Here is a 27,432-nt window from a genome sequence, read left to right on the forward strand (position 1 = left end):
TACATACCCGTAGATCCTGTTTATATGTACATGTCCGTTGTGAACCGTCAGTGAGAATAGGGTTTACATGTCCCCCAACCGTGTTCAGTCCTGCAGTATTCAGTCTCTCTGCTTCAACCTGCTGTTTTTGTAATGAATCTTGTGAATTATTTCAATTGGGCCCCAATTGAAGTTCTCTTCCTGAAATTAATTCAGAAGACAAAGGTCTAGAAAAGCAGATAATTGTGTTGGCAGTTGTGCTTGAAACCAAGGAGCACTGCGTGGAGATTTGAAATCCCGATGTAACTTTAAAAGGCGTTTCTTTTGACTCCATTGAACTGCTGAACCCATGTTAAGTTGAATTTTTCAGCTTTTGGAATGTGTGCATGTACATTCAGTGAGGTCAGATTAGCATGAAATTCCACAGTTGTCACGTGAGTGTAAGAACTGACTGAAGGAAACATTACTTTTTCTAGGCCTACGAGAGATTGAATGTTTGTGTGGTTTTAAATCCCAGGTACAATGCTCCTTTCAAGAAGACCATTCAACAGTGGGTGCAGAATTTATCCAACACCAGCGAGATCATTGAACAGTGGATGCAAGTGCAGAACCTCTGGGTTTACTTGGAGGCTGTGTTTGTGGGTGGGGACATCGCCAAACAGCTGCCAAAGGTACTTCATGAAATAGACCAATCCACTTAGCCTTGCCCTCTGTGCGCGTGGGTGCTTAGAAATTGCTCTTCTCCAGTGCCACCCTGCATGTTCTAGCTGGGTGCTTCGTACACATGTGAACGGATATCGGACGTAAATTACGGCAGTGATTGGTCAGTACAATGGGGCGGTGCTTCATGGATCAGTCTTTTAGTTGGGGAATCAACCAGGTGAATCAACTGACTGAGAAACCACCTGATTGAAGACTAATCAACCGATTGATTGAGAGGCCACTCAAGTGTTTGGTCCATCAGTTGACCAATCAGTTGATTGATTCATTCATTGTTTCACCAATTGATTCTTTGATTGGTTTTTCAATCAATTCATTCTTTGTCCATCGAATAATCCTTGGGTCTGTCAGTGGATCGATTTATCACTCATGTTATTGATCGGTTCACTCAGATACCTCATTGAATGCTCATTCAATCAACTACATGTATTTCAATTATCAGTGAGTGGATCAGCTAATTAGTGGATTGCTAGATTGATAGATCAGTCAGTTTAGTTAGTTTGGTCAGTCATTTATCTAGGTTGAAAGTATTGGGAAGATTTATGGTGATAGTTATGGAAGGAAAACAAAATGGGAATACTTGTAACTTGTAATGTTGGCCTTGAGTGATAATGGATTAATGTCTTTGTGCTTACTGAGCACTTACGGCTCCTTTCCTCTGATCTGTACCACATCAGGAAGCCAAACGCTTTTCTAACATTGACAAGTCCTGGGTGAAGATCATGGTGCGCGCCCACGAGAACACCAACGTAGTCCAGTGCTGTGTTGGTGATGAGTTTATGGGACAGCTGCTACCTCACCTACTAGAGCAGTTGGAACTCTGCCAGAAGTCACTGACTGGGTAAGGGTCAATGTTCACGGCCATCTCGAGTTAGCCAAATTGTGACAAAGTATTGTGATTAAAAATACCATCAGGCAGTTTAGAGTATGCGGTCAAAACAAAACTAGGTATTAAATCATTATATTTGAAAATGTTGCATTGTTCCCATCTTCCTTGAGACATTCATCTTGGGCCGAGTTATTGAAGAAAGAAGAAAGGTAGCATTATTTTTATTTTTGAAAATGTTAGTTCATGAAGACTTAAACAAAGTTTTGGGAGAAACAAAGTCTTGGGAGAGTACCGGTAGTTACAAAAAGTCGCACTGTAGAGCTCAGTTATTATTAATAGATTATGTAAAAGAGAAATTGCCCACATCGTTCAAGAATTAAAGATGTTTTCTCTGGAACACCCTACCTTCCAGTATAGCAACTCTTTGAGAAAGTTTTTGATGAATTGACGCAAAGCTGAAGGAGATTAGTTTCTCGTTGCTGATTTTTGGAAAACCCCAATTTGTTTTTGTCCACAGTTACCTGGAGAAGAAACGACTCCTGTTCCCCCGCTTCTTCTTTGTTTCGGATCCAGCCCTCTTGGAGATCCTGGGCCAGGCCTCAGACTCCCATACCATCCAGGCCCATCTCCTCAGCATCTTTGACAACACCAAGACCGTCAAGTTCCACGAGAAGAACTACGACCAGATCCTGGCCATCATCTCCTCGGAAGGCGAGACCATCGAGGTTGGGAAACCACTTAAACTTCAATTAGGGGATAGCATTCAAATTTTTTTGTTTTTCTCCAAATTGAGTTTTATTTTGGTCAATTAAACTATTAGAAATCAAACAGTTACGAAATTGGAATGAGGAATGTGACGGTTCAAAGGAGACTAATAGTGAATAAGGCATTGTTCAATTTGAAAGTTTGGGTTATGGTGTTGAGAATGGCTCAGTGTTCTTCAAAAGGTTCTTTTTTACTTGTTTGTATGGAAAAGGCTTTGAACACACCAAGAATTTTTCCATCTTGAGAATGCAAATTTTGATTGTAGTGCAACTGGATTTGTTTTCATTTGCAGCTGGAGAAGCCAATTAAGGCGGAGGGCAACGTGGAGATCTGGCTGATGAATCTGATGATGATGTCACAGCGGTCAGTTCATGGTGTGATCCGCACTGCCGCCATGGCCGTCCAAGATTCCAGCTTCAATCTCATTGAGTTCCTGAATTCCTATCCTGCACAGGTGGGCCTGTGGCTCTCTCTTTCTCATTGTTCTTAAAGGCAAAGAATACCAAGTGCATGTGCATGTACACAGGGGCTAGTTTATACAGAGTTGCTAAGGCTTAAGGTTTCCAATGTTAAAAAGCCCCTCAGTACATAAGGGAAAAGTCAACTCTTTCCAGGATAACGGTCTCATGGTCCCAGCCTACCAGCCACCCAGGATCAAACAGTGTCATTGCTCTCTATTACTACCCTATTTTCTCAGAGTTTGTCAATACACACCCCCCCCACGGGTCCCATAGGTTTTGCACCCCCGTTGCACCTTGCTGTGTTCAGCAGGTTTAACCAGGTCAAACCAAGACAGCAAATTTACCCCCAGACACCGAACATTCCTCGACAGGTGGGTCTGCTGGGCATTCAGATGATCTGGACCCGCGACGCCCAAGAGGCTCTGGTCAATGCCAAGTACGATCGCAAGGTCATGCAGCAGACCAACCAGGGCTTTCTGGACCTCCTGAATCTCCTCATCGAGCAGACCACCCGTAACCTGACCAAGGTGGAGCGTACCAAGTTTGAGACCCTCATCACCATCCACGTCCACCAGAGAGACATCTTTGATGATCTTGTAAGTCAAAGAAAATCCCTCTCTCAGTCATTCACAGGTGCAGTTGAACAGGTGCGACTCATCACTTAACTTTTGCTGCTAATTTAAAGTGCCATTTGGAGTTTTAACGATCAAGTAGTATTTGGAATACATTTGGTACATGTACCTTCAGCCAAAGCCTCTATCCATTTGATGGCTCCTGGTATCTTTTAGCGAAATGTCCTGAAACAGAAGAGAACAGGTGTGATTTCTTGTAGCTTCAGCCCCAATTTTGAAATCATCAGAGTAGGTAGAATTATTACAGATTTATTTTAAATGCATCCTTTTATGAAATGTGAAATTTATGACTGTGAAACTAAATAGTGCCTCATGCAGATAGAACCCTGGTCACATGACTGGGTAATTTTGGCATAGCAAGCAGAATCATGTTGGTAGAAGCTGTAATCTTTCACTTGCTGCAGTTTTGGTTCAATTTAAGTGGTTTCCAGTTTCTGCATAATGCATTCCACAGTTTTCAGGGCCTTTGCAGCATATATCAACTTCATCATAATGTGCCATGGCAAGACTATCGCCCCTCTGAGGAGCTGGTGGACCGTAGAAATGCTGAAGAGACTTTAGTGCAGATGCAGTCAAAACACCTTTCAACAATTAACTTTTCTCTTGTCCTTGGCACAGGTGCGGATGCACATTAAGTCTCCCACCGACTTTGAGTGGCTGAAGCAGACGCGCTTCTACTTCAACGAAGACAACGACAAGATGCTGGTGTCCATCACGGACGTAGACTTTCTGTATCAGAATGAGTTCTTAGGATGCACTGAGCGACTTGTCATTACGCCCCTCACTGACAGGTAATATGGGTGACACCAGGGAAACCCCCTGGGGCCATATGGAGGAGTGTGAAAAATAGTTCCATGTGGCTTTTGCAACAGCCTCATTCACGTTTTAGTTTATTATGACGACTTCTTGTTAACAATATTTAGATTTTAGTACTGATATTTTTTGGCTAGTGTGATATTAGGGACATCCCATGTCAGTGGTAACTTAAAAGCATAGTTTGTTGAAGTGTACTCTGGCGTATGTAGTCTGTTTACTTATTGTTTTCAGTTTTATTCTTCAATTTGTGACATTTTGTCCCAAGCAGTATTTCAATATTGCTGTTTGTCTTTTTAAAATATTGTTCAGGTTTGGTTGTACATACAGGCCACTTTTTCTAGTTGGAATGATTACAGTAGTGAAGTAAATATTTGAAAATATCTTTGTCGTTTTCTGTCAATAATGCTGTTTGTTCCCAAACTTTCTTCAAGATCCATTGATGTTAAGTTTTACTCTGACATTTAAGGCCACAAATTTCAAGCTAATGAATGTGGTGTTATTCGTTTTAAAATGAATGCCACTGACCCTTGAGTTTTTGTTGATATGCCAGATGCTACATCACCCTTGCGCAGGCCTTGGGCATGAGCATGGGTGGTGCCCCAGCCGGGCCAGCCGGCACCGGCAAGACGGAGACCACCAAGGACATGGGCCGAGCCCTTGGCAAATATGTGGTTGTCTTCAACTGCTCAGACCAGATGGACTACCGCGGGCTGGGCCGCATCTACAAAGGCCTGGCCCAGTCGGGCAGCTGGGGTTGCTTTGATGAGTTCAACCGGATTGACCTGCCTGTGCTGTCGGTGGCTGCGCAGCAGATCGCGATTGTCCTTACGGCGAAGAAGGAACGCAAGAAGCAGTTTATATTCACCGACGGTGACAATGTCGATCTGAATCCAGAGTTTGGGCTCTTCCTCACAATGGTAAAATAAGATTCTTTTGTTTTGTGGCCAGAAAGAATACAAAAGTTGGAATCACAATGATTCTCAAAACACCTCGTGAAACTTCTTCCTTTTTTTGCCAGAATCCGGGCTACGCTGGTCGGCAGGAGTTGCCCGAGAACCTGAAAATCAACTTCCGTACAGTGGCCATGATGGTGCCGGACAGGCAGATCATCATCCGCGTCAAGCTAGCCAGCTGCGGCTTTATGGAAAACATCATCCTGGCTCGCAAGTTCTACACCCTCTACAAGCTGTGCGAGGAACAGCTGACAAAACAGGTACACTTCGGGACATCTGCAATGGGCACTTGGACACCGTTTGTAACTACTACCTTCTCGCTCTTCTGCCATTGCTCAGGCGCATTCTTCTCATCCAGAGGCGCTGTGTTTGTGCACATTCTCTCGAAAACTAGTCACATGCTCTTTATTTGCATATGCAGATTGTTGTATGTGATTGGCCTCTTCATGGCTCTCTTTATCTTACCACACAATCAGATTGCTTGTCCTGGCTTGCACTGGTATCTTGAGTTTTGTTTTCGGTCAGGTGCATTATGACTTTGGTCTGCGCAACATCCTGTCTGTCCTACGTACCCTTGGTGCTGCCAAGAGAGCCAACCCCACCGACAGTGAGTCAACCATCGTCATGCGTGTACTCAGGGACATGAACTTGTCCAAACTGGTAAGAGGCGTCTTTCAAGACTTAGTGTGATGAAGCTGATATATGACAAACTCTGGTCTCTGCATGCTTCTCTCTACATCTGACTCCAAAGGAAATCACACCGCAAATGTGCACACTGTATCTTTTTAGTGTCATGTTTTTATTTCTCCTCGTTAAAGAATTTGTCATCGGCAAAACTGACATTAGTGCTTATTATTGCTCCAATCTGCTTATTTATTCCTTTTGATCTCTTTAAGTGTGCTTTTTTAGTCTTAATAGCACCAGAAATTGTCTGTTTCAACTCCAAATTATACATATTCATCTCAATGTTTGTATTGATGTTGAATATTCATGACACATTGTTACTTGATAATGAATATGCATATCTTGTCCCTCTTCTCTAGGTGGATGAGGATGAACCTCTTTTCCTCTCCCTCATCAATGATCTCTTCCCGGGGATCACCTTGGACAAAGCCGGCTACCCTGAGCTTGAGACAGCCATTAGCCTCAGAGTGGAGGAGGCGGGGCTTGTGAACCATCCCCCCTGGTGTCTCAAACTTATTCAGGTAATTTTCCCGGAATCTTTGTGACACCGAGGTTACGGTTTAATAAGCAGTACTTGTGCAAAGTGTAGACATTGAAAATCGTTAATATGTCTCAATATAGATGTTTTGCATGTTCATATGACAAATGGCATGTTTTGCGTCTATCTCAAATTATGGATAAGGCCCCCCCCAAAAAAAGTTTGTCTCTGGTCAGACTGATGTTCTTGCATTGATGGGGCTATGCAGCTTTTTTCCTCCTTTCCCAGGGTTGGATGGCACGGACAGAGTGGGGTACTATTTTGGTGTTTTGTGTCTTCATCTACACGTACCTTGGTGTCCTCCATCATTTGCCTTGGTGCCCCTCTTCATTCCTTGGTGCTCCCCATTTGCCACTCGCTAAGATGTCCGCCAATCTTAACTGTTTTTCCCATCTACTTGTTGGCCCCCCCATCTGCCTACATGTCGGGTTCTTGCTCTAGGCAACAGATTCGGATGCAGCCTCAGCCGACAGCAAACAACATCGTATCCATAGTCTGCTATCATTGTTCAACATCGATCTTGTTGAGGCAAAAAAGTTGAGGCAGTGTGACAATAGAAGGCACTGTTGCAGCTTTCGTAGAGAAAAAAAATGACACGCATGCTTGAAATCGATGCACACGCTAACCAGAGATGAAAGACTCTCTTTGTTTGGCGTAAGCTATACTTTCAGTTTCAGTTAAATTGAACCTTAAAATTCGAACCAGAAAAAGCATTATTTCTAAATAAGAAGTTGTTGACTTATTATCTTTTGGCTACAAAGAGGTACAACCAAAATTTAGATGATTCTGATGTGATTTGGTGATTGATTGGTTTCTTGTCATCTGTAGTTGTTTGAGACCCAGCGAGTTCGTCATGGCATGATGGCCCTTGGCCCGTCGGGGGCAGGCAAGACATGCTGCATCCACATCTTGATGAAGGCCATGACAGACTGCGGGGAACCTCACCGGGAGATGCGTATGAACCCCAAGGCCATAACCGCCCCGCAGATGTTTGGCCGGCTGGACGTGGCCACTAATGACTGGACGGATGGTATCTTCTCCACGCTGTGGCGCCGCACCCTCCGGGCCAAGAAAGGTCAGGGGTCAAGACCTGTGTGTTGCAGATTGATTTTTAAGACTTCATTTGTGTCAATTTCACACAGTGTGCTATTCTGAACTTGGACTGAAGCTGCTAAAAGAGACACTGAATCAGTGACTTTTACTGGCAAACTTGACAAACTGTCCTAGGCGGAGGGGGTTGTTTTCATTGCTTTTTGGACACCAAACTTCGGAATGCAGGTGTTGTGTGTAATGTCAAACGCCAACAATTTGGACAGTGTGGTTTTGAATTTAAGGATTGTGTATCTATCCTTTGTAACTGTTGGTGTTGATACAAGTATACTCCTCAATGCACAAATGGCAGGATCACCTTGATAAGTAAGGTATTCTGGCATGAAGTGGTTTTTTTCCAAGATGACAGAAGGATAACCGGTGACCATTCATGCAATGCGATCCACCTGTACTGTACATGCAACATTATGCTGCAGCCATACCATTCATGCAATGCGATCCACCAGCACTGTACATGCAACATTATGCCGCAGCCATACCGTTCATGCAATGCGATCCACCTGTACTGTACATGCAACATTATGCTGCAGCCATACCGTTCATGCAATGCGATCCACCTGTACTGTACATGCAACATTATGCCGCAGCCATACCGTTCATGCAATGCGATCCACCTGCACTGTACATGCAACATTATGCCGCAGCCATACCGTTCATGCAATGCGATCCACCTGTACTGTACATGCAACATTATGCTGCAGCCATACCATTCATGCAATGCGATCCACCAGCACTGTACATGCAACATTATGCCGCAGCCATACCATTCATGCAATGCGATCCACCAGCACTGTACATGCAACATTATGCCGCAGCCATACCGTTCATGCAATGCGATCCACCAGCACTGTACATGCAACATTATGCCGCAGCCATACCATTCATGCAATGCGATCCACCAGCACTGTACATGCAACATTATGCCGCAGCCATACCATTCATGCAATGCGATCCACCAGCACTGTACATGCAACATTATGCCGCAGCCATACCATTCATGCAATGCGATCCACCTGTACTGTACATGCAACATTATGCCGCAGCCATACCATTCATGCAATGCGATCCACCAGCACTGTACATGCAACATTATGCCGCAGCCATACCGTTCATGCAATGCGATCCACCTGTACTGTACATGCAACATTATGCCGCAGCCATACCATTCATGCAATGCGATCCACCAGCACTGTACATGCAACATTATGCCGCAGCCATACCATTCATGCAATGCGATCCACCAGCACTGTACATGCAACATTATGCCGCAGCCATACCATTCATGCAATGCGATCCACCTGTACTGTACATGCAACATTATGCCGCAGCCATACCATTCATGCAATGCGATCCACCAGCACTGTACATGCAACATTATGCCGCAGCCATACCATTCATGCAATGCGATCCACCAGCACTGTACATGCAACATTATGCCGCAGCCATACCGTTCATGCAATGCGATCCACCAGCACTGTACATGCAACATTATGCCGCAGCCATAACTAGTGAGAGTTACACGTGTGAACGCAGCCCATAATACCTCTCTGTGGTTTGCCAGATCTGCCATTTCTCTTTAAATAGACAAATTGCACTTTACATGAGCATGAAGTATGAAAACCCAACTTGTTAACGATGCAAGGATCTCAGATGTTACTGTTACCTACATGTACATAAGACAAATATAAAGGTGTAGACCACATGTCAAGTTTTCTATCGTTGAAGCAGCGTTCATGTGTGTACCTTGTGACTTATTTCTGTTTATACCACCCAGATTTCAGAGCCTGGCGCTGTCAATTTGTCTGAAGTAAGGTTCACTATAAGTTCAACAGTGGTTGTTTTTTACTTTCATAGGTGAGCATGTCTGGCTTGTTTTGGACGGCCCTGTGGACGCTATCTGGATCGAGAACCTCAACTCTGTCCTGGATGACAACAAGACCCTGACTCTGGCCAACGGTGATCGCATCCCCATGGCGCCCAACTGTAAGATTGTCTTTGAGCCTCACAATATCGACAACGCCTCGCCTGCCACCGTCTCCCGCAACGGCATGGTGTATATGAGCTCCTCCGGTCTGAACTGGAAACCCATCTTGGATGTAAGTAATTTCCCCAAACTGGAGTTGCTATAAAGACTCAAGGCTTTAGGAGCTGACATCACAAATTCCTGAGGTTTCTCTCTGAAGCAATTTCGCTCACAACTTAAACCCACATGTCTTGTGTCATGCTGATACCAGAAATACGTGTGGTATTAAAACTGATGAGGAAGATTTCCAGTGTATTAATGATAACTCCTGTTACTGTCGTCTCTTCTCATATCTAGAACAACATCTTTGTAGACAACCTCTCCCATTTTGCAACTGGACTGTTGGTGTTTGCAGTGAAACAGACATTCCAATTTCACCAGAGCATGAAAAATCCTGAAACCTAGGCCTAACCCACTTCTTTCTATTTCGTGTGCCCGGATGCCTCTGCAGGGCTGGCTGATGAAGCGTAACTTGCAGGAGGCGGAGACGATCCGCAACCTCTTTGAGAACTCCTTCCCCCACATCTACACCTTTGCCCTGCAGAACCTCACCTTCAAGATGGACATCCTGGAGTGCATGGTCATTGCCCAGGTGAGTCTGAGAGAGATGTGAAGCATTGGAATGATTGGCTAGCAAGCTGATGACTTTAGCCAAAGTTGTGCTACAAGATCCTTATGGAAAAGAATGACTCTAAAATAATCTGCCCAATTGGGTACTAGAATTAAGTATTGTAGTCAAGGTCAAGTGCTAAAGGAGTACTTTTGTCTTAAATTATACAATTGTCAGATTCCAAAGTCTTTAATTGATTTGGTAAACTTATATTTGTGGCAATTTACCATGCAATGCCCACGTTCTCCAGCTTCTTCTTCTTAACGGAACAATTTCAATATTTGGCAGTAAAAATGGCACTCAAAGGGTACTCATTGCAAAACTTGAAGAATTTGGCAACTTATATTTTCAAAGATAATGAAAAAATTCAAATTACATTGGTTCAGAAGTTGTTTTCTTTCTAATCGTACTTTCAAAATGTGGCCTTGGGAGTGCATCTGTCTGGGATTTATTAATACTCTGTCAACGGGGTGTACTTTGCTTTCTGTAATGCTGCTTCTTCAAAGAGTTCCTTTTTATCACCCTTTGTTTCTGTCTCGAGGATGGATACAATCCAGGCCTAGCTCTACAACCACACTTTGAGAGCAAAGTGTACCTGAAAAGAGTGCAAAATGCCTGCCAGCCCCTGAAGGTTCAAATCTAGAACTGTTGTTCTTTGGTGGTTTTAGATCCTTGGGTCTGACTGGGAGATCATCCAGACTCCTTTGCATTCTTACCAAGCATTAATCCATCTCCATCTGTTCCTCCTCAGGCTATCACCCTTCTCCAGGGGCTGATCCCCAACAAAGATGACAAAGAAGGAGGGGGCTGCTCCTCGGATCACCTTGAGAAGCTGTACGTCTTTGTCGTCATGTGGAGCGTGGGAGCCCTGCTGGAGCTGGAAGACCGCGCTAAGCTGCAAGAGTTCATCACAAACCACGAGGAGTTTACTCTCAACCTGCCTCCTCTCAAGCCCGGATCAGACGAGACCATCTTTGATTACTTGATCGATAACGAAGGTGGGTATCAATAGTTACTCCGCACTGTGGAAGTGCCGTTTCAAAATGTGATGACATTCTTCAACTCTGTTGGCTTATTTCAGAAAAGTCTCACTTGCCACTGAACTTTAGTTGTGCCTCTTGAGTTTTTATGACGCTTCTTGGAAAGTCGCAACTCTTGAGAAGGATTCCTCCAGCAAGTGCACATAACTGATCCTTAAAATATTCTAGGAGATAATGTAAGAAATACAGCCAGTGGCTGAACAGTTTGCTAAACAACCTTTATTTCTAGCCGAGGTTTAATGCATTGGGTTGTTCTCTAGCTGGGGAGCATTTTGAAGTTGTCCCTGAGCAATGGCATTTATTGCAATAGTTTGTCTTTCAGGACCAAGGATGTTAATTTTCAAGCTAATTTTAAACCATATTTTGTGTGACAAATTCATGTAAGTAGGAGAAATATAATCAAAATAAGTGAACTCTGAGTACAATATATTTAATCCCTTGAAATGTAATTGTAAACATTTTTTTTTACTTTTTGCCACAGGGAACTGGCAGCATTGGAATACCAGAGTAGAGGATTGGGTCTACCCATCAGACTCCACCCCAGAGTACGGCTCCATCCTCGTACCCAACGTGGACAACGTGCGCACAGACTTCCTGATCCACACAGTGGCCAAGCAGAGCAAGGTACTCAGGCCAACATTTTGGACAGGAAATTTGTGACCAGCTTTTGCACCGTTTACTTTTCTCTGAACTTCTGTCTTTCTGGCACTGAAATAGACTCTTGTTTTCAGAATTGTTTACTAGATTTCAGTAGGGATATGCGTAGGCTCAAGACATTAGATCACATCATTCTTACAGGTTTTACATTTTTTTTGCATGGGGAGGGTGTGCATACCTAGCTGGCGCCATACCTCACCTGTCTCAATCCAATCTCTAAGCATATACCTGTTACCAACCTACCATCTACCGCTCTCTCTATCTTATATGGCAGGCTGTGTTGCTGATAGGTGAGCAGGGCACAGCTAAGACCGTCATGATCAAAGGCTACATGTCCAAGTACAACCCTGAGCAGCACATGAGCAAGAGCTTCAACTTCTCCTCAGCTACCTCCCCGCTCATGTTCCAGGTAAAATTAGAAACACCTGCTGAATCACCTGCTGTTCATACTCCTGATCAACAGAAGGGGTCAAACTGCTTGGGATTATGTTCAGATATGCTTTCTTTTTTCGTACTGAATGCTTTGAATAATCCCAGGATGCTTGATGTGTGAATTTAATTCAAAGAAATGAACACTCTGCTTGATTCAAGTCTCCTGGAATCTACATTGTGGTCAAATTTAGGTACAAGGAGTTGCAACTTCAAACTTTCTGTGGACAGATCGATACAATATTGGATGTGTGAGATCCTGGTTTGGGCTTCCTTTTGGGGCAGCAATTTTTTACCTATCTTCTGTGGAGGCTTCCAAAGTCTCAAGGCTGTGACTTTCAGCGTATGCATCAGAGCCTGAAATTATCTTTTAGCCTCAATTTAGTAACATTAATTGTCTGTTTCGAAGCATCATACCATAAATTGTCAAGACAGCACATAGCTCTCTTAACTGTTTACAACCTACCTCTCGGCACGGCATTGTTGGATACCAACTTCCTGAGAACCTTGAGATCTCAAATCTTGACTGCGTGATAGCGCCTCAGTACCTGTGACTAACCACAAGCAGTGTAATCAGTAACCCTTTACGTATTCCTTGATACAGCGTACCATTGAGAGCTATGTGGACAAGCGTATGGGAAACACCTTTGGTCCTCCTGCGGGCAAGAAGATGACTGTGTTTGTGGATGACATCAACATGCCCATCATTAACGAATGGGGAGATCAGGTAAAATTTTGACACGATTTGTGTTTCCTTTGAAGCTTGAAAGGTTGGAGTAAAGGGACTTGAAAGACAGATGATGGATTCCTACATTATTCCTATTGTAGTGCTTTACAAATTGAGCAGGCTGGCTTAAGTTAGACAAGAACCTTACTGCAACCAAGATGTGTGATAGGGCTTTCAGCTTGTCCCTGTTGACACCTTGCAAAATTTACGTTGGCATCCCTTTGTTCTCCTCCTAGATCACCAATGAGATCGTTCGTCAGATGATGGAGTTTGGCGGTTTCTACAACCTGGAAAAGCCGGGTGATTTCACCATCATCGCCGACATCCAGATGATGGCGGCCATGATCCAGCCGGGCGGCGGGCGGAACGACATCCCCCAACGCCTCAAGAGGGAGTTCTCCATCTTCAACTGCACTTTGCCGTCCAATTCCTCCATTGACAAGATCTTTGGTGAGTTTCCAGAAACCACTCATGTCTTGACTCCTCCATTTTGACAGAGAGACATGCAGTGAGACACAGGGAAATCCAAGCAAGTGGCTTGGACCATCCCACTTCAAACCCATTATCCCCTCCCATTATGAGAGGGGTGAGTGGAGGTAGTGACATTCACCATGTACAAAAGCTTGAGCAGTCAGTTGTCTTCTGGTTTTCCTTTTGTGCGACTCTAATTTGGAGAGCCTTATTAGTCTTTTTTTCAATGTGTAGAAGTATTGCCGCAAGATGTCGTAAATCTTTGATCATTTGTCAGGTTTCTTGAGCATTTTGACCGTTGTTACTTTTCATCAGGTGTTATTGGTTCCGGCCATTACTGTGCTCAGCGTGAATTTACGGAGGAAGTCAGGGAACTAGCCAAATCACTGGTCCCCATCACTCGCCGGTTGTGGCAGCTAACAAAGGTAAGTTTTCTAGATAGTCAGAAACCAACTTGTCTGTTTAAGCCCAACAAGCAAATGTAAGCATTCAAAGGAGGAACATTTGGCAAATAAGAGTATGACAAATATGCGCCGTGGGTTCCCACTCAGTAGATTTGAAACGTGCTTGCCCGTTTTTGAAGGCTTCCGAGAGCTTATGCAGTGTGTTTGATTACCTCCCTTGGGCATACTCCAATAAGCACAACTGCATTTGATTTGACTTTTGGCGATTACTCAGGCCTAGCCAAAGTAACTGACCCATCAAGCTGGTTACTGAGTATAATAATAATAATACGGAACACTTATAATGCGCCGGTATCCGCCAATACAAACAACAAAATGATAATTCAGGAAAATATTAATCAACAACATGCATACTGAAAGTAGTGGGTCTTGAGAGCCGCTTTAAAATCGGTAATGGCTGAAAGGGCACGAATGTCAATGGGGAGCTCATAAAGGGATGCAAAACCATTCCGGCTTAGTGGAACGATGTGAAGGAAGGTTGATGCAGTTGTAGAAAGTGCATGAAGTGGTAAATTACTCAAGTCAGGTAAGTTTAATGAGGCCAGATATGTGTGTGTCGATGTCCATTAGTTTTGGCAAGAAAATTTTCCTGTACCAATTTTGATCTTCTCATGACCTTTGTGGCCCAGTTGAGTTACCTTTAGTAATCTGAGGTCGTTCATTATTGCCACCGTTTTCTTATGTCAATCTAAACCTGTTATGACATTGCAGAAGAGAATATTGTGTAGAAGATTTCATTGGTATGCGAAATTCACTGAGAACCAGCCTAGGCCAATACAAATTACCTGCCTTTTGGGGGGTTAATATGTCAGAGCTTATTAGTGCGCATTGAGTGACCTCTAGTTAGTAACAGCTTCAGTAGGGGTCCTAAAATCAAAGATATGCCGAATTTTTAATAATTCCGCTCTCTGCTTGTAACACAAAACTTTCTCCTCAGATCAAGATGTTGCCTACACCTGCCAAGTTCCACTACGTTTTCAACCTGCGTGATCTGTCTCGCATCTGGCAGGGGATGATCAACACCTTAGCAGAGGTCGTGACCTCTCAAGACGTCCTCATGTGGCTCTGGAAACATGAGTGTATGCGCGTTATTGCTGATCGCTTCACCAATCCGCAGGTGAGTGCAGAACAGCCGCAAATCAAGGGGGCTTGTGAGACTGCCTCGTCTCAACAAAAGTTGATTAAAAATTGGAGGCAAGGTTGAAGCAGAAACTTCAACACCCAAGTTCAACACAATCTAACCAACATTTCTCAAAGACAACTCAAGCCCTTTGTCAGTCATATCCCCTTGCAGGCTCTTCATTGAGAAAACTGGCCAACCAAAGACTTGTCTCTTTTTTGTCAGGACACTGAATGGTTCCAGAAGACAATGTCCAGGGTGATAGGAGAGGAGCTCGGGGAGCAGCTACAGAGCTATGTGGAGCCCAACCGCTACTTTGTGGACTTCATGAGGTAAGAAACACCCGAGTACCTAAAATTGTCAGACAATTTAATCAAAACTCCCAAAGTAGAAGCAGGAATGAGGCTGTTCAGTATGCTGACGTGACAGGCTCATTGATCTCCATGTGAGAGCTTGTCACCATTTTAGTTCACATCCAGCGACATCAGATTTTGGGAGCGTTTTCCAAATCTAGGCTTTGCCTCCTTTGTGTGCCGTTCCATGAACGTAGTCCTCTGTAGTTGATACCATTTTAGCTCCATGAAAGCACCATCAAAGCATTAAAAGGTCCTATTGGGAAGCATGGTTTGGATTTGATTTCAACAGTTAACCTTTTGAATTGATTCTTGAGGTCAAGGTTATCCTAAAGCGTGAAAAAACACCTAGGATTTGGAAACTGGTCTCAGTTTGTATTTGTTTTAAACATTGTTAGGAATGTTTCCCATTTGTACTTCCATTGCAGGATTCCAGAAGAAACTGTAAAGTTGCATGACAATCTCACCAAACTTGAAAGTAACTTGAATGTCAGCTGACTTTATACTCACAGTCTCTTTTATTGGTACGTTATTTTCAACCATCTCCGAGATTTACCGTGACACCTGCATTTTCCCACCAACAGGGATGCCGCAGAGGCAACGGGTGATGAGCCAGATGACGCCGACTTTGACATGCCCAAGATCTACGAGCCGGTGGAGTCCTTTGAAGTCTTAGAGGAGCGTCTGCAGATGTTCATGGGACAGTACAACGAGAGCATCCGGGGGGCCAATATGGATCTGGTGTTCTTCAAGGATGCCATGATTCATCTCGTCAAGGTGAGGGGCCAGCCGAGGTAGAGTCCGCTTGGCTGAATACTGGGAACTTCTCAACAACAGTGGCATAATGGGGGAGGGGGGGATAGGGCACTCCCTCCCCTCTCTTGAGGCCTGTACTCCCTCCCTTAGAGAAGGAAAAAAAAATCGGGTGATTATTTGTTTTGGTCAGTGTTTTACCTTTCACTCCATGAGAACGAGGTAGTTCACATCCTAACGTGCACCTAGAAAACCTGCCCCCCTAGAAACTGAGGGCCTTTGAGAGCGCCTCTGCAAAATGTACCCCACTTATGCCACAGCTCAAGAATTTGAAATGTTTGGAAGTTCCTCTGGGGAGGTGGCATGGTAGATTAGGAACGGAGGTTTTACTCTCATAAGGGAATATTTGACAGAGCACCTACAAACTCCGGAACACCTTCTTCCAACTAGGAGCTTGCTGTTGACACTGCTTCCCCCCCAAATCAGAGCCTTGTAATTTGACCTAGAATTTTAATTCTACTCGGTGGTCGAGTGGTTAAGACGTCTGCACTAGTAAGCAGGAGGTCGTGGGTTCGAGTCCCACCCGAGTAAGCTTGTGAGGTTTTTTTCGCAAGCTCTCGGACAAGCACTGAGCATACAGTGTTTATTAATATACGTTGGGTAAGGGCAAACCCGTTATATATAAAATTTTAATTGTGTTTATAACCTAGTTTCACAAATCCAGTTCCGTTTTTTGAACTTGTTGCTGGGCAGCGTGGTGATATTCGCAGTGAATGTTACCTATAAATCCTTGTTCATACTTTCAAGAAGTATATTCCGAGACATCCTGACCAATCAGGCAGAATCAATGTTGAACATATAATCAATAAGGAAACATCAGTGGTAAATCAGTCACATCTCTTCACTCGCCGTCTTCCATAGCAGGGCCCATTCTGATCCGGCTTTGACCGTCACCTCATGCCGAGTTCAATCCCCTCATATGTCTCTGATACAGATTTCCAGGGTGATTCGTACCCCCCGAGGTAACTCTCTCCTTGTCGGCGTGGGTGGTTCTGGTAAACAGAGCCTGACCAAGATAGCCTCCTTCATAGCCGGTTACAAGACCTTCCAGATAACCCTGACGAGGTAAGCCCATACAACACCTGTTTGCATACTGGTTGAGGTTGACGAATGTTCATTTTCATGTTATATTGGAGTATCAGTATACGAGTTGTAATTCAGCAGCCCCTGGAACAAAATGAATGTCCATTTTTCTCGTTTTTAATTGAGATCAAGATCAAAGCACTAACATAGAATGAAAGACACCCACACTGTTTTGTATTGAGCTCAATAGAGATTGTTATTTATTCAGATGCCCAAAGTATCCGCTGACACACTGCATTTTGGTATTAGCACACTCACCTTTCATGTGAAGATGTTAAGATAGATATAGTTTTTGTTTTGTTAACTTCCAAGATCATACAACCAGTCCAACCTCATGGAAGACTTGAAGGTTCTGTACCGAACTGCTGGTCAGCAAGGCAAGGGAATTACCTTCATCTTCACAGACAATGAGATCAAAGAGGAAAGTTTCCTGGAGTATCTCAACAATGTGCTGTCCTCAGGAGAGGTGAGTGGATCTTTGGTGTCCTCAGTAACCGTGAAAATTACAACGTGCTGTCCTCAGGAGAGGTGAGTGGATCTTTGGTGTCCTCAGTAATCGTGAAAATTACAGTGAGATATTCTTGGAATATCTCAGCAACGTGCTGTCCTCAGGGAGTAAAGTGGAGAATAGTTGTACTTAATGGAATCTCTGACAACAATCACGTTGACAGAATAAAGCTAAAGCATAAAAGTTTATGCTGGAGTTTGCAAAGATTGTTCACTTGTGGTCAACCGAGGAAATTGGGCCCTACCATTATCAGGAGCTGTTAAGGACAAACAGTCATGATGGTATTGTTTTTATCTTCCCTTCAACAGGTGTCCAACCTCTTTGCACGTGACGAGATCGATGAAATCCAACAAGAGTTGATCCCCATCATGAAGAAGGAATACCCTCGCCGACCACCAACCACCGAGAACCTGTATGATTACTTCATCACTCGCTCCAGGCAGAATCTCCACGTTGTTCTCTGCTTCTCACCTGTAAGCTGGCTTGACTTTTGAGTAACTTTATAATTGGAACACTTTTCTTTGTGAATTTAGCACTAGGTCAATCTGTGTAAATGTTATTTCTCAATAAACTAGTAAATGGATCTAATGTACCGTAATAATTGATGCTTTAACAACTTTCTGAATGGCAGAATTTAGCATCAGAGAACAGACATGGCTTAAATGGTGCAAGAAAATTTGGCATGGTGAAAATCAGTGCTCATGTTTTGAAGATTAGCAGTGTAAATCTCATTGGTAAAAATTTAAGCTTTGCCAATGGATATGGATGGCATTGCAAAGATTTACTCTTCAAAGTGTAAAATAGCGTACCAGAAAGTAAAAATTAGATTTTTCTAACTTCAAAATTTCCTGCTTAATGGTTGACCGTAGTTAAGAATGTCCAACTTTTCACGTATCAACCACAGGTTGGAGAGAAATTCCGGAACCGTGCTTTGAAGTTCCCAGGTCTTATCTCGGGCTGTACCATTGACTGGTTCAGCCGTTGGCCCAAGGATGCCCTGATCGCCGTGGCTGATCACTTCCTGGCGTCCTTCGACATCTCGTGCACTGATCCCGTCAAAAAGCAGCTGGTGCAGGCCATGGGGTCCATCCAGGATGGTGTAGCCGAGTCCTGTGTGGAGTACTTTGAGAGGTATGGCAAGATGAACGGTCCAGTTTGCATTTGACAAGTTCTTGTTCTGGTAGCACTTGAAGTTTTGCACGGTGGGCAGTCCAATAAACCATAGAGTTTGTGGTAGCACCTAAGGCTCTGTATTGGTTTTGAGATGTCTTGTTCTTAGAACATGCTAACTGATTTAACTTTAGGCTACGAAGGTAAATTTTGCTTTGAATGGTGTTAGTGGGATCAGCTTGTTTAATTATCTTTCAACAAAGCATTGAAGTGAAGCTGGAAGTGGTTGCCGTAGCAGCTTTTAAGTTTGTTTTCAAGCTTTTGTTTAGTAAAAGGATTGTGAAGGAGGTTATGGTGGAAATTGATGGGAATTTGACTTCTCTACAGAGTGGCAAAACCTGAAATATAGCTGCAGCTTGTAACTTGATTTTCTAAGCAGCTGTGTAGGTCTGTAGTCATAATCTGATCTCTTCCAATCTGTAGATTCCGTCGAGCGACCCACGTGACCCCCAAGTCCTACCTGTCCTTCATTGCCGGCTACAAGGACATCTACTCCCTGAAGTTTGGTGAGATTAATGAGCTGTCCAACCGGATGACCACTGGGCTGGACAAGCTGGTGGAAGCATCTCAGTCAGTGGCTGAGCTGAGCAAAGAGCTGGCCGTCAAAGAGAAGGAGCTGGCCGTCGCTTCCAAAGAAGCAGAAGCGGTGTGTAATGCCCGTTTGGATTTAATGAAATTCTCTTGTTTGCCGAGCGCATCTTGAGGAGTGGAAACGATTCTGAAGGCCTGTTGATGCTTGGCGTGAAAGCTAATTGGAATTCACCGTTGTTCTTGTGGCAAATGATTCTGCTATGAAACATTTAGCACATTTCAACAATTACACTGCCACTGTGCTGCAACATCAAGTTTAATGTCTTAGTCAGAGGGAGGTCTAAATGTTGATGGACACCCTGAAGGTCATTTTGGACACCACGTTTTGTGACAGAAACAAGTGTAAAAGCAAACAAACTCAGCAGCTTGGCTGCCGTTTTCTTACAAGACAAATGTGTGGACACTTTGTTTTCAAGTGCGTATTAAAACACCGGTCAGATTTGCACTGGCTTTCTCTTTCGTGTCGAGTGTGAGTGACTCTTTATACAGGAATACCAAATCGCTGATAGTTCCTTTTCTTCAGCCATTCGGAAGCTCCTCTTTGAATAGGTTTTGCTTTTCTTCTGAATGTTAGGTTTTGTCGGCTGTGACTCAGAAGGCGCAGGCTGCTGAAAAGGTCAAGGCCCAGGTGCAAAAGGTCAAGGACAAAGCCCAGGCTATTGTGGATGAGATCAATGTAAGTGCAACCTTTGACCCATGACCTGTGACACTTAAAACGTGAGAGTTATTCACTTGCATGTTATTACTCTGAATGGTTTACCCTGCGACTGGTTTCAATTTTCCTTTTAAGATGATTGGGGAATATTCTTATTGTATTTGAACAGTTTGTTTCAAATCTCACTTACAATTGCCAAAATTTCTTTATGAGTTTTATAAATTTACTGCTACAGTAAAAAAAATAAAACTGTTGAAATGCTTTTTCCATACTGTGGATACAGATTTGTTTGGCCCATGTTATACAAATTAAAAAACTTTAATCCTTTCTGACTAGAGATGTCACATATATGGTTTCATTGTAAAACGTCTTCATATTCTAATAATGTGTCTTAATTTAACCCCAAATTATGTATTTTTGATCAGAAACTTTCCCCAATTATTTAAAACTCATCTCTGAAATATTCTGAAATGAATTTCTGTAATTCCGTTCCGTATTCTGAAATGCTCAAAATCCTGCAGAATCGCCCGAAAAAAGCTTGGCAAACTTTGAAGGATCTAAACAGTCAGGGCTCTTGAGGAAAGCAAAACCATGCATTTAAATGGTAACCATATTTGTGTCTGTACAACAGGCAGACAAGGCAGTAGCCTTGACTAAGCTGGAGGCCGCCAAGCCGGCCCTGGAGGAAGCAGAGGCGGCACTCAACACCATCAAGCCGGCCGACATCGCCACCGTCCGTAAGCTGGGCAAGCCGCCCTCGCTCATCCAGCGCATCATGGACTGTGTGCTGCTTCTCTTCCAGGTCAAACTGGAACCCACGTCGCTTGACCCTGACAGGCCCAGCCCAAAGGCTTCCTGGAGTCACTCACTCAAGGTAAGTGGTGTTGTGGGGTTTATGAAAGCGTTGGCCTAATATCTTTTTCAGTGCATAGGTAACCCCCTCACCTAGAAAGTCGTGTGCGATACTTTGCATTGATGCTGTTTTTTTCTTCTGTAATGAGACATGCAATGGGGCTGTCATTTGAGATGTGATGGGCCCTGTTTCACTCTTGATATTCATGTTTCACCGTCATTTGACAAAGCCATATTACATCGTTTTTGGAAGGGTGTTATTTAATAATGTGGAGTTCTTTGAAAGACAGCTTTCCAGAGGTTTCCAAAATAACAAGTCACACCTGTTGTTTTACAGCTGATGGGTGGGTCAGGATTCTTAGGTAATCTCCTGAAGTTTCCAAAGGACACCATCAATGAGGAGACTGTGGAACTATTGGCACCGTACCTGGATTCCGAGGATTACAACCTGGAAACTGCCAAAAAGGTAAGAAGGAAACATCGTGTTGTAACCTTTATGAGCTAATTTGATGCCTTCACAAGTCTGTTCCTGCCTTTCTCATCCTTCCTGCTTGTATTTTTTTCTTTTATAGAGTTAAAAAGTACTTGCTTATCCATTTGATTCCTGAAAGCATAGTTTTGTTCTGCTTCAAATAAACAAATGTGATACTGGCGGTCTTGGCATGATTTTTTTGTAGGTGTGCGGGAATGTTGCCGGTTTGTGCTCCTGGACCAAAGCCATGGCGTTCTTCTACGGCATCAATAAGGAAGTGCTTCCGCTCAAGGTAAAAACCGTTTTCTCCAAATTCTGCCAACTCCGCCAATTGTCCACTGAGAAAAGCATGGACTAGTGTATTGGTCAGTGAAGTGTCTTCTCTATGATGTTACCCTGCACAACTCATTGTGTTCCTTGATTGTCTGTCACTAGGCCAATCTGGCTGTCCAAGAGGCTCGCCTGGAGGTGGCCAATAAGGACCTGGCAAAGGCCCAGGCCCAACTGGACGAGAAGCAGAAAGAGCTGGACGCAGCCCAGGCGGAGTACGATGCTGCCATGAAGAAGAAACAGGTAGGGGAAAACTCAGTCCCTGGTTGGATCTTTGACTCAAGAGCTTCTGCTGTCCTCTTCTGTTCTTTGCTGAACTTGCTCTAGCTGTGGAGTGCTGCAGCACCGATTGGTCGAGGAAGCTGCATACTGACAGATCTTGATAAAAGCGCTGCATTCATGGTCAATATTCATTTGTATGATGCGCAGAATTCTCTATTGTCAATTCTGTGGTTGAAGAAATGAATGTTCACATGTACCAACAGCATTGGTGTTTCTGCATATTGCTCAACAACCTTATGACTGCATGTTAATGTTATTATTATAAATTCATCTGATAAAGCTTTTTAATCTACTTGTATTTCTGTCTCATTTCAAAATGTTCCTCAGGACCTTCTGGATGATGCAGAGACGTGCCGACGGAAGATGAACTCTGCCTCAGCTCTGATCAACGGCCTGGGCGGTGAGAAGGAACGGTGGACGCAGCAAAACAAGGAATTCAAAGCGGCCATTGGAAGGTCAGTTCAAGCGGGCTGAAAACCAGGATCTGGTTTCAGGGAGCTGTGACTCTGAAAATGGCTAAACACGGAAAATACTTGCTTAGCAGACTTGTCACTAGTTGCCAGAGTTGTTGCTCAGTGTGTGAATTTGTGGGTGGCTCCACACAAATTCTATTCATCACCCCAAAAGATAGTAAATGTAAAATGACTGTCACTGTTAATAATAAGTAATAGGTTATTCCTTATTCATGCAAGCCAACCTTATCTCAATTGCTCTGTTACAATTAGGAAAAAGAAGCCAGAGATATAGTCTATTTCCTAGTGGAAGCTTTAGATCCAGGAATCACAAGAAGTCAGTATTGTACCTTCCATAAACCCTCGCTTTAGCCTGTTCATAAATATGAACAGGAGGAAGTAATTATTCCAACTTCTCTGTGGTACTTCTTCATCAGGTTGGTTGGGGATGTCTTGCTGGCCACTGGCTTTCTGTCCTACGAGGGACCGTTCAACCAGGAGTTCCGCACCCGTCTGCTGATGGACTGGAAGAAGGAGCTGAAGTCACGCAAGATCCCCTACAGCACCAACATCAACCTGATTGAGATGCTTGTTGACAATCCTACTGTGAGTCACAGGACATGATTGGAGTGATTCATAATGAAAGGCCTCACAGCGTGCTGCTTCATATGGGCTAGGTTTTAACTTCATGGTCATCTTGCATATATTATCCTGCAACTGATCAGCTGTTCCCCTCTGGTGTCATTCTTTTACATGAATTTATTGTTGTTCACATACATGCACTAGAGACTTGAAGGTAAATTTCACATTTTCTACACTTCCAAACTGACAATCGCAAGTGTTCGTACCAAAGGAGAACCTTTTGGTGCATCTTGAAGATTTTCCTGTAATGCCCCAGATGCTCCATAATCCCTGGATAGACCCACAGATATCAACAGAATGTAGATTTATTCAATCTAGTTTTTTATTAACCTGACACCCCAAAGAGGCTTGGTGGTGAGGCAAAAAATTATTGGACCCTTAAGAAGGTGATTGGATTTTTCTACCTGAACAAGCTCCCGAAAAAAGTTACAAGTTTTGTCAAAGGCAATACGGCCGTTTCACAATAGTGCACCACCAAGAGTTGGCAATGCGTTGGCGAATTACAATGCGCGAAATTTGTTGACCCAATGCGCGTTTGGAAAGGGTTGACAAATTTCGCGTGTTATGATTGGTCAACGCGTCGCAAACTCTTGGTGGCGTACTATTGTGAATCGCCCGTATTCAACAGCGTTGAGTACGCAGTGCTTATAAAATTACAGTGGTGAAGTGTAGATGTTTCAAAAAGGCACTACAGCTTTCCAGTTGAGGCCATCTGTCATCCCATTCATTTATTGTCTTGTCCAGATATCCGAGTGGAATATGCAGGGTCTACCCAATGACGAGCTATCCATCCAGAACGGTATCATCGTGACCAAGGCTGCTCGATTCCCCTTGCTGATTGACCCCCAGGGGCAGGGCAAGATTTGGATCAAGAACCGAGAGGCAAAGAATGAAATGCAGGTCAGTCATTTTCATCCATCATCTTGCCAGCGAGTGACAGGCTGAAATGGATTCTGTGTAGCTTGTGTTCCATGGGTAAACAGCTTCAAGTTGGACATTTCGATCGAGTTAATCACAAGTCAAATCACATACCAGTTGATGAGAATAATGACATAACACAGACGGATCAAAGGAAATTTCTTTTCCTACAGTTTGGTGAAATAGCTTCCTGTGATAGCTACCAGCGAATTGACTGAAGACCAGATGACTAGTCATTGACTTGTGATAAGTGAATAGCTTCATAGAATTCATGGCAGTTGACAGGTTCTAATGCAATTTTATTCTTATCTTGTGTGTCTCATTCTTTTAAACATGCTTTCTTTTCACACTCCCAGCTGACTTCCTTGAACCACAAGTACTTCCGGACCCATCTGGAGGATTCCCTGTCTCTCGGCCGACCACTGATGATTGAGGATATCGGGGAGGAGCTGGACCCTGCCTTGGATAATGTCCTGGAGAAGAATTTCATCAAGAGCGGCAGCACCTACAAGGTATGGCATGGCAGCAAGACTGGAAGTCTAAATTAAGATTTGTCTCTGGGGACTGGTGATCTTTATGAATATGTATTAACCACTTCGGACCGGGGCATTTTTCAACGTTGAGGATGCTGGGCCGGCATGACTATCATTTTTTCCGTTTCCAAAATCCTTCAACAATTCATCATTCCATTTAACAGTCGTTTATAGCCGCACGGAGTAATCTTCAGGCACTACTCTAAGTTGACAGGTGACCTTCATTGACGCCCGAATATTTCAGCCAGGCCTGCAGCCTTGTAAACAGAGCCCAGATTGTGCGGTGTTATACAGCTGTCTTTTGTTCACGAACCTGGCTCAGTGCACTGCTGACCTCTTTTCAATAGGGGCCAGATTAGCATGCAGCGGTGCTGTGTGGCTCATCGCTGCAGTGGTGGAGAGCTTTTGTCCCCGGTGGTAATCCGCTTGCTCTAAATACCCCAAACCGTGGTATACGGTTTCAAAAAACGCTGGATTATCACCACTTTTGAGAGTGAAAAATGCCGGTCATGCCCAGCAGCCTGGTCTTTTGTTCGGAGTACGGTCTTTTGTTACAGGGCCCTGTTTCCTTTGTCCGAGTTCGGAGACCCCGGCCACACATATAAACCATACGGCTCCGATCCCGGAGTCCCCGGCTGGTAGTGGTTAAATAGAGCAGTACTTCCGTGTTCATATTTTACACTGATTTTCACACCTGCCTGGGTTGGACCTACTGAAGTAAAAGCACTTCATTTATTCAGTGTTATCTCATTTTGCTTTGTGGAAATACTGTGAAGATCTATTTCTTGCTGTATAACCAAGGGTGTTTCCAGCGTGCAGCACACACTTTGCACTACCATATGTTAACAGCGAAGTCAGGAAAGCTAGAATGGTACTCTGGATCCCTCTCTTAGTCTGGGGTTTGCCTCTCCAACAGGTCAAAGTGGGCGACAAAGAGGTAGACGTGATGGACGGTTTCCGTCTGTACATCACTACCAAGCTTCCCAATCCTGCCTACACCCCGGAGGTCAGTGCCAAGACGTCTATCATTGACTTCACTGTGACCATGAAGGGCCTGGAGGATCAGCTGCTAGGCCGGGTCATCCTGACAGAGAAGAACGTAAGTCAGAATGCTCATTGAGGTTTTCTTCTGGGAGCAGGGGAGCCATCGTTTTCAAGTGTGAAAACACCTTTTCTTGCACCCCCCATTACATAAAAGCACTGTTTTGAGTTATGATAAATCTTTCTGAGCTTGCTGAAACTGATTCAAGCTTCTCTATTTTGGGGTTTGTGTATCAAATATTTTCTTCCAGTATTCAAGAAAAATGTTTGAAATGCAGAGGGCACATAGCTTGAGCATGGCTGTAATGTCGAGGATCAACAAAGATTTATAGTAAAGTCTATAGTAATGTCTGTTTCCTGTTTCATCAAGACACTTTTATCATATGATGTATACTCGTGCCCGTTCTTGTGCTTTGTTTCCTAGCAAACTATGTCACGATTCATTTTTTCACAATTTGCCTCAAAATGCGTAGAGTAAGTGCCTCGTGTCCTTCTCTCTGTGTAGGAACTGGAGGCAGAAAGGACTAAGTTGGTGGAAGATGTTACCAGTAACAAGCGTAAGATGAAGGAGCTTGAGGACAATCTCCTGTATCGCCTGACCAGCACCCAGGGATCTCTGGTGGACGACGAGTCCTTGATCAGTGTCTTGTCCAACACCAAGACCACTGCCGAGGAAGTCAGCCAGAAGCTGCAGGTGGCTGCAGAGACGGAAGTCAAGATCAACACAGCCAGAGAGGAGTTTAGACCAGGTTGGTACAGGAATGCTCGTCAGTCGTTTTAGTGTTACGGTTGGGAAGAGGGTTCCGAGATGTCAGGCCATGTCTAACCTAGACATAGCTGTAAAATTGAAATTCTCATGCGGCTTTATGTTCTCTGTGGCCAGACAGAATGTCATTCAACACAAGCTTTGTGTCACTAGAATCACTTTATTGTTCCAGGCTCTTAAATCCAATCAAACTCAAGGAGTAATCAATTTTTTTTATTTGGTGTTACCAGTGGCCAACAGAGGCAGTATTCTGTACTTCTTGATCTGCGAAATGAGCATGGTAAACGTCATGTACCAGACTTCCTTGAAGCAGTTCCTGGGTCTGTTTGACATGTCCATGGCAAAGTAAGTCTTTGTAGAAGACCGTGGTTTAAAGTCTACCTGACTAATCTTACTGGGAAAACTTTTGTTGAATATCTACATGTACACTGCTTATAGTGTACTTACTTGCAGTAATTAATTCCTCACTTAAATACATTAACTAGTTCAGTACTTACACCGTTTCTGCATAATAATTGCTCTAAAGTATTGAAAGTGTTTTGTAATTCCAAAAACTACATGTTTTGAATTTAGACAGCTAAGATCTTGGGGAAAAAAAAATTGGACACTAAAGTCTCACTTTTTCTTCACAGCTCAACAAAGAGCCCCATCACAAGCAAGCGGATTGCCAACATCATTGATTACATGACCTTCGCAGTGTTTAAGTATGCAGCGAGGGGCTTGTATGAAAAAGACAAGTTGATGTTCACGATTTTGCTGACCCTCAAAGTTGACATGGTCAGCGGAAAAGTCAAACATGACGAGTTCAACACACTCATCAAAGGTACTCTTATTTCCTTCAAAAATACTCAACCCAAGCATCAAAATGATTCTCATCTGTACTGCAATATAGCAAGAACTAGTTTTATGATCGTTATTTTTACATCATCCCAAATTGCCCACA

The 27,432-nt window shown here is 43.7% G+C and overlaps 1 protein-coding gene and 1 long non-coding RNA gene across 3 annotated transcripts in view; one reads left to right on the forward strand and one right to left on the reverse strand.

Moving 5' to 3' along the window:
• The window catches only part of dnah5 (dynein axonemal heavy chain 5), an 85,762-nt gene that overhangs the window by 49,024 nt on the left and 9,306 nt on the right, over window positions 1-27,432 (forward strand). For both annotated transcript variants that reach the window (XM_087138541.1, XM_087138542.1), the window contains exons 28-67: window positions 497-650; window positions 1,377-1,540; window positions 2,046-2,253; window positions 2,586-2,747; window positions 3,126-3,350; window positions 4,005-4,177; window positions 4,753-5,119; window positions 5,221-5,415; window positions 5,681-5,815; window positions 6,199-6,360; window positions 7,206-7,452; window positions 9,342-9,583; window positions 9,962-10,102; window positions 10,872-11,118; window positions 11,642-11,784; window positions 12,092-12,226; window positions 12,851-12,973; window positions 13,210-13,423; window positions 13,760-13,869; window positions 14,846-15,025; window positions 15,254-15,360; window positions 15,966-16,158; window positions 17,129-17,259; window positions 17,590-17,743; window positions 18,094-18,258; window positions 18,690-18,916; window positions 19,379-19,601; window positions 20,121-20,222; window positions 20,833-21,075; window positions 21,391-21,519; window positions 21,731-21,817; window positions 21,961-22,098; window positions 22,465-22,592; window positions 23,027-23,195; window positions 23,976-24,131; window positions 24,506-24,661; window positions 25,599-25,781; window positions 26,229-26,472; window positions 26,720-26,834; window positions 27,122-27,312. In XM_087138541.1, coding sequence (XP_086994667.1) covers window positions 497-650; window positions 1,377-1,540; window positions 2,046-2,253; window positions 2,586-2,747; window positions 3,126-3,350; window positions 4,005-4,177; window positions 4,753-5,119; window positions 5,221-5,415; window positions 5,681-5,815; window positions 6,199-6,360; window positions 7,206-7,452; window positions 9,342-9,583; window positions 9,962-10,102; window positions 10,872-11,118; window positions 11,642-11,784; window positions 12,092-12,226; window positions 12,851-12,973; window positions 13,210-13,423; window positions 13,760-13,869; window positions 14,846-15,025; window positions 15,254-15,360; window positions 15,966-16,158; window positions 17,129-17,259; window positions 17,590-17,743; window positions 18,094-18,258; window positions 18,690-18,916; window positions 19,379-19,601; window positions 20,121-20,222; window positions 20,833-21,075; window positions 21,391-21,519; window positions 21,731-21,817; window positions 21,961-22,098; window positions 22,465-22,592; window positions 23,027-23,195; window positions 23,976-24,131; window positions 24,506-24,661; window positions 25,599-25,781; window positions 26,229-26,472; window positions 26,720-26,834; window positions 27,122-27,312 — 6,968 coding nt within the window. The remainder of the gene's footprint in view (window positions 1-496; window positions 651-1,376; window positions 1,541-2,045; window positions 2,254-2,585; window positions 2,748-3,125; window positions 3,351-4,004; window positions 4,178-4,752; window positions 5,120-5,220; window positions 5,416-5,680; window positions 5,816-6,198; window positions 6,361-7,205; window positions 7,453-9,341; window positions 9,584-9,961; window positions 10,103-10,871; window positions 11,119-11,641; window positions 11,785-12,091; window positions 12,227-12,850; window positions 12,974-13,209; window positions 13,424-13,759; window positions 13,870-14,845; window positions 15,026-15,253; window positions 15,361-15,965; window positions 16,159-17,128; window positions 17,260-17,589; window positions 17,744-18,093; window positions 18,259-18,689; window positions 18,917-19,378; window positions 19,602-20,120; window positions 20,223-20,832; window positions 21,076-21,390; window positions 21,520-21,730; window positions 21,818-21,960; window positions 22,099-22,464; window positions 22,593-23,026; window positions 23,196-23,975; window positions 24,132-24,505; window positions 24,662-25,598; window positions 25,782-26,228; window positions 26,473-26,719; window positions 26,835-27,121; window positions 27,313-27,432) is intronic.
• On the reverse strand, window positions 21,069-23,031 carry LOC147798936 (uncharacterized). Its single transcript, XR_015425761.1, has 3 exons — window positions 22,940-23,031; window positions 21,377-22,653; window positions 21,069-21,192 (listed from the first exon to the last, which is right to left on the reverse strand). It is a non-coding gene; the product is annotated as an uncharacterized LOC147798936 (long non-coding RNA).

This window comes from Acanthaster planci, linkage group LG06, assembly GCF_054643075.1.
Source record: "Acanthaster planci isolate LZ-2023a linkage group LG06, COTS_SCS, whole genome shotgun sequence".
NCBI lineage: Eukaryota > Metazoa > Echinodermata > Asteroidea > Valvatida > Acanthasteridae > Acanthaster > Acanthaster planci.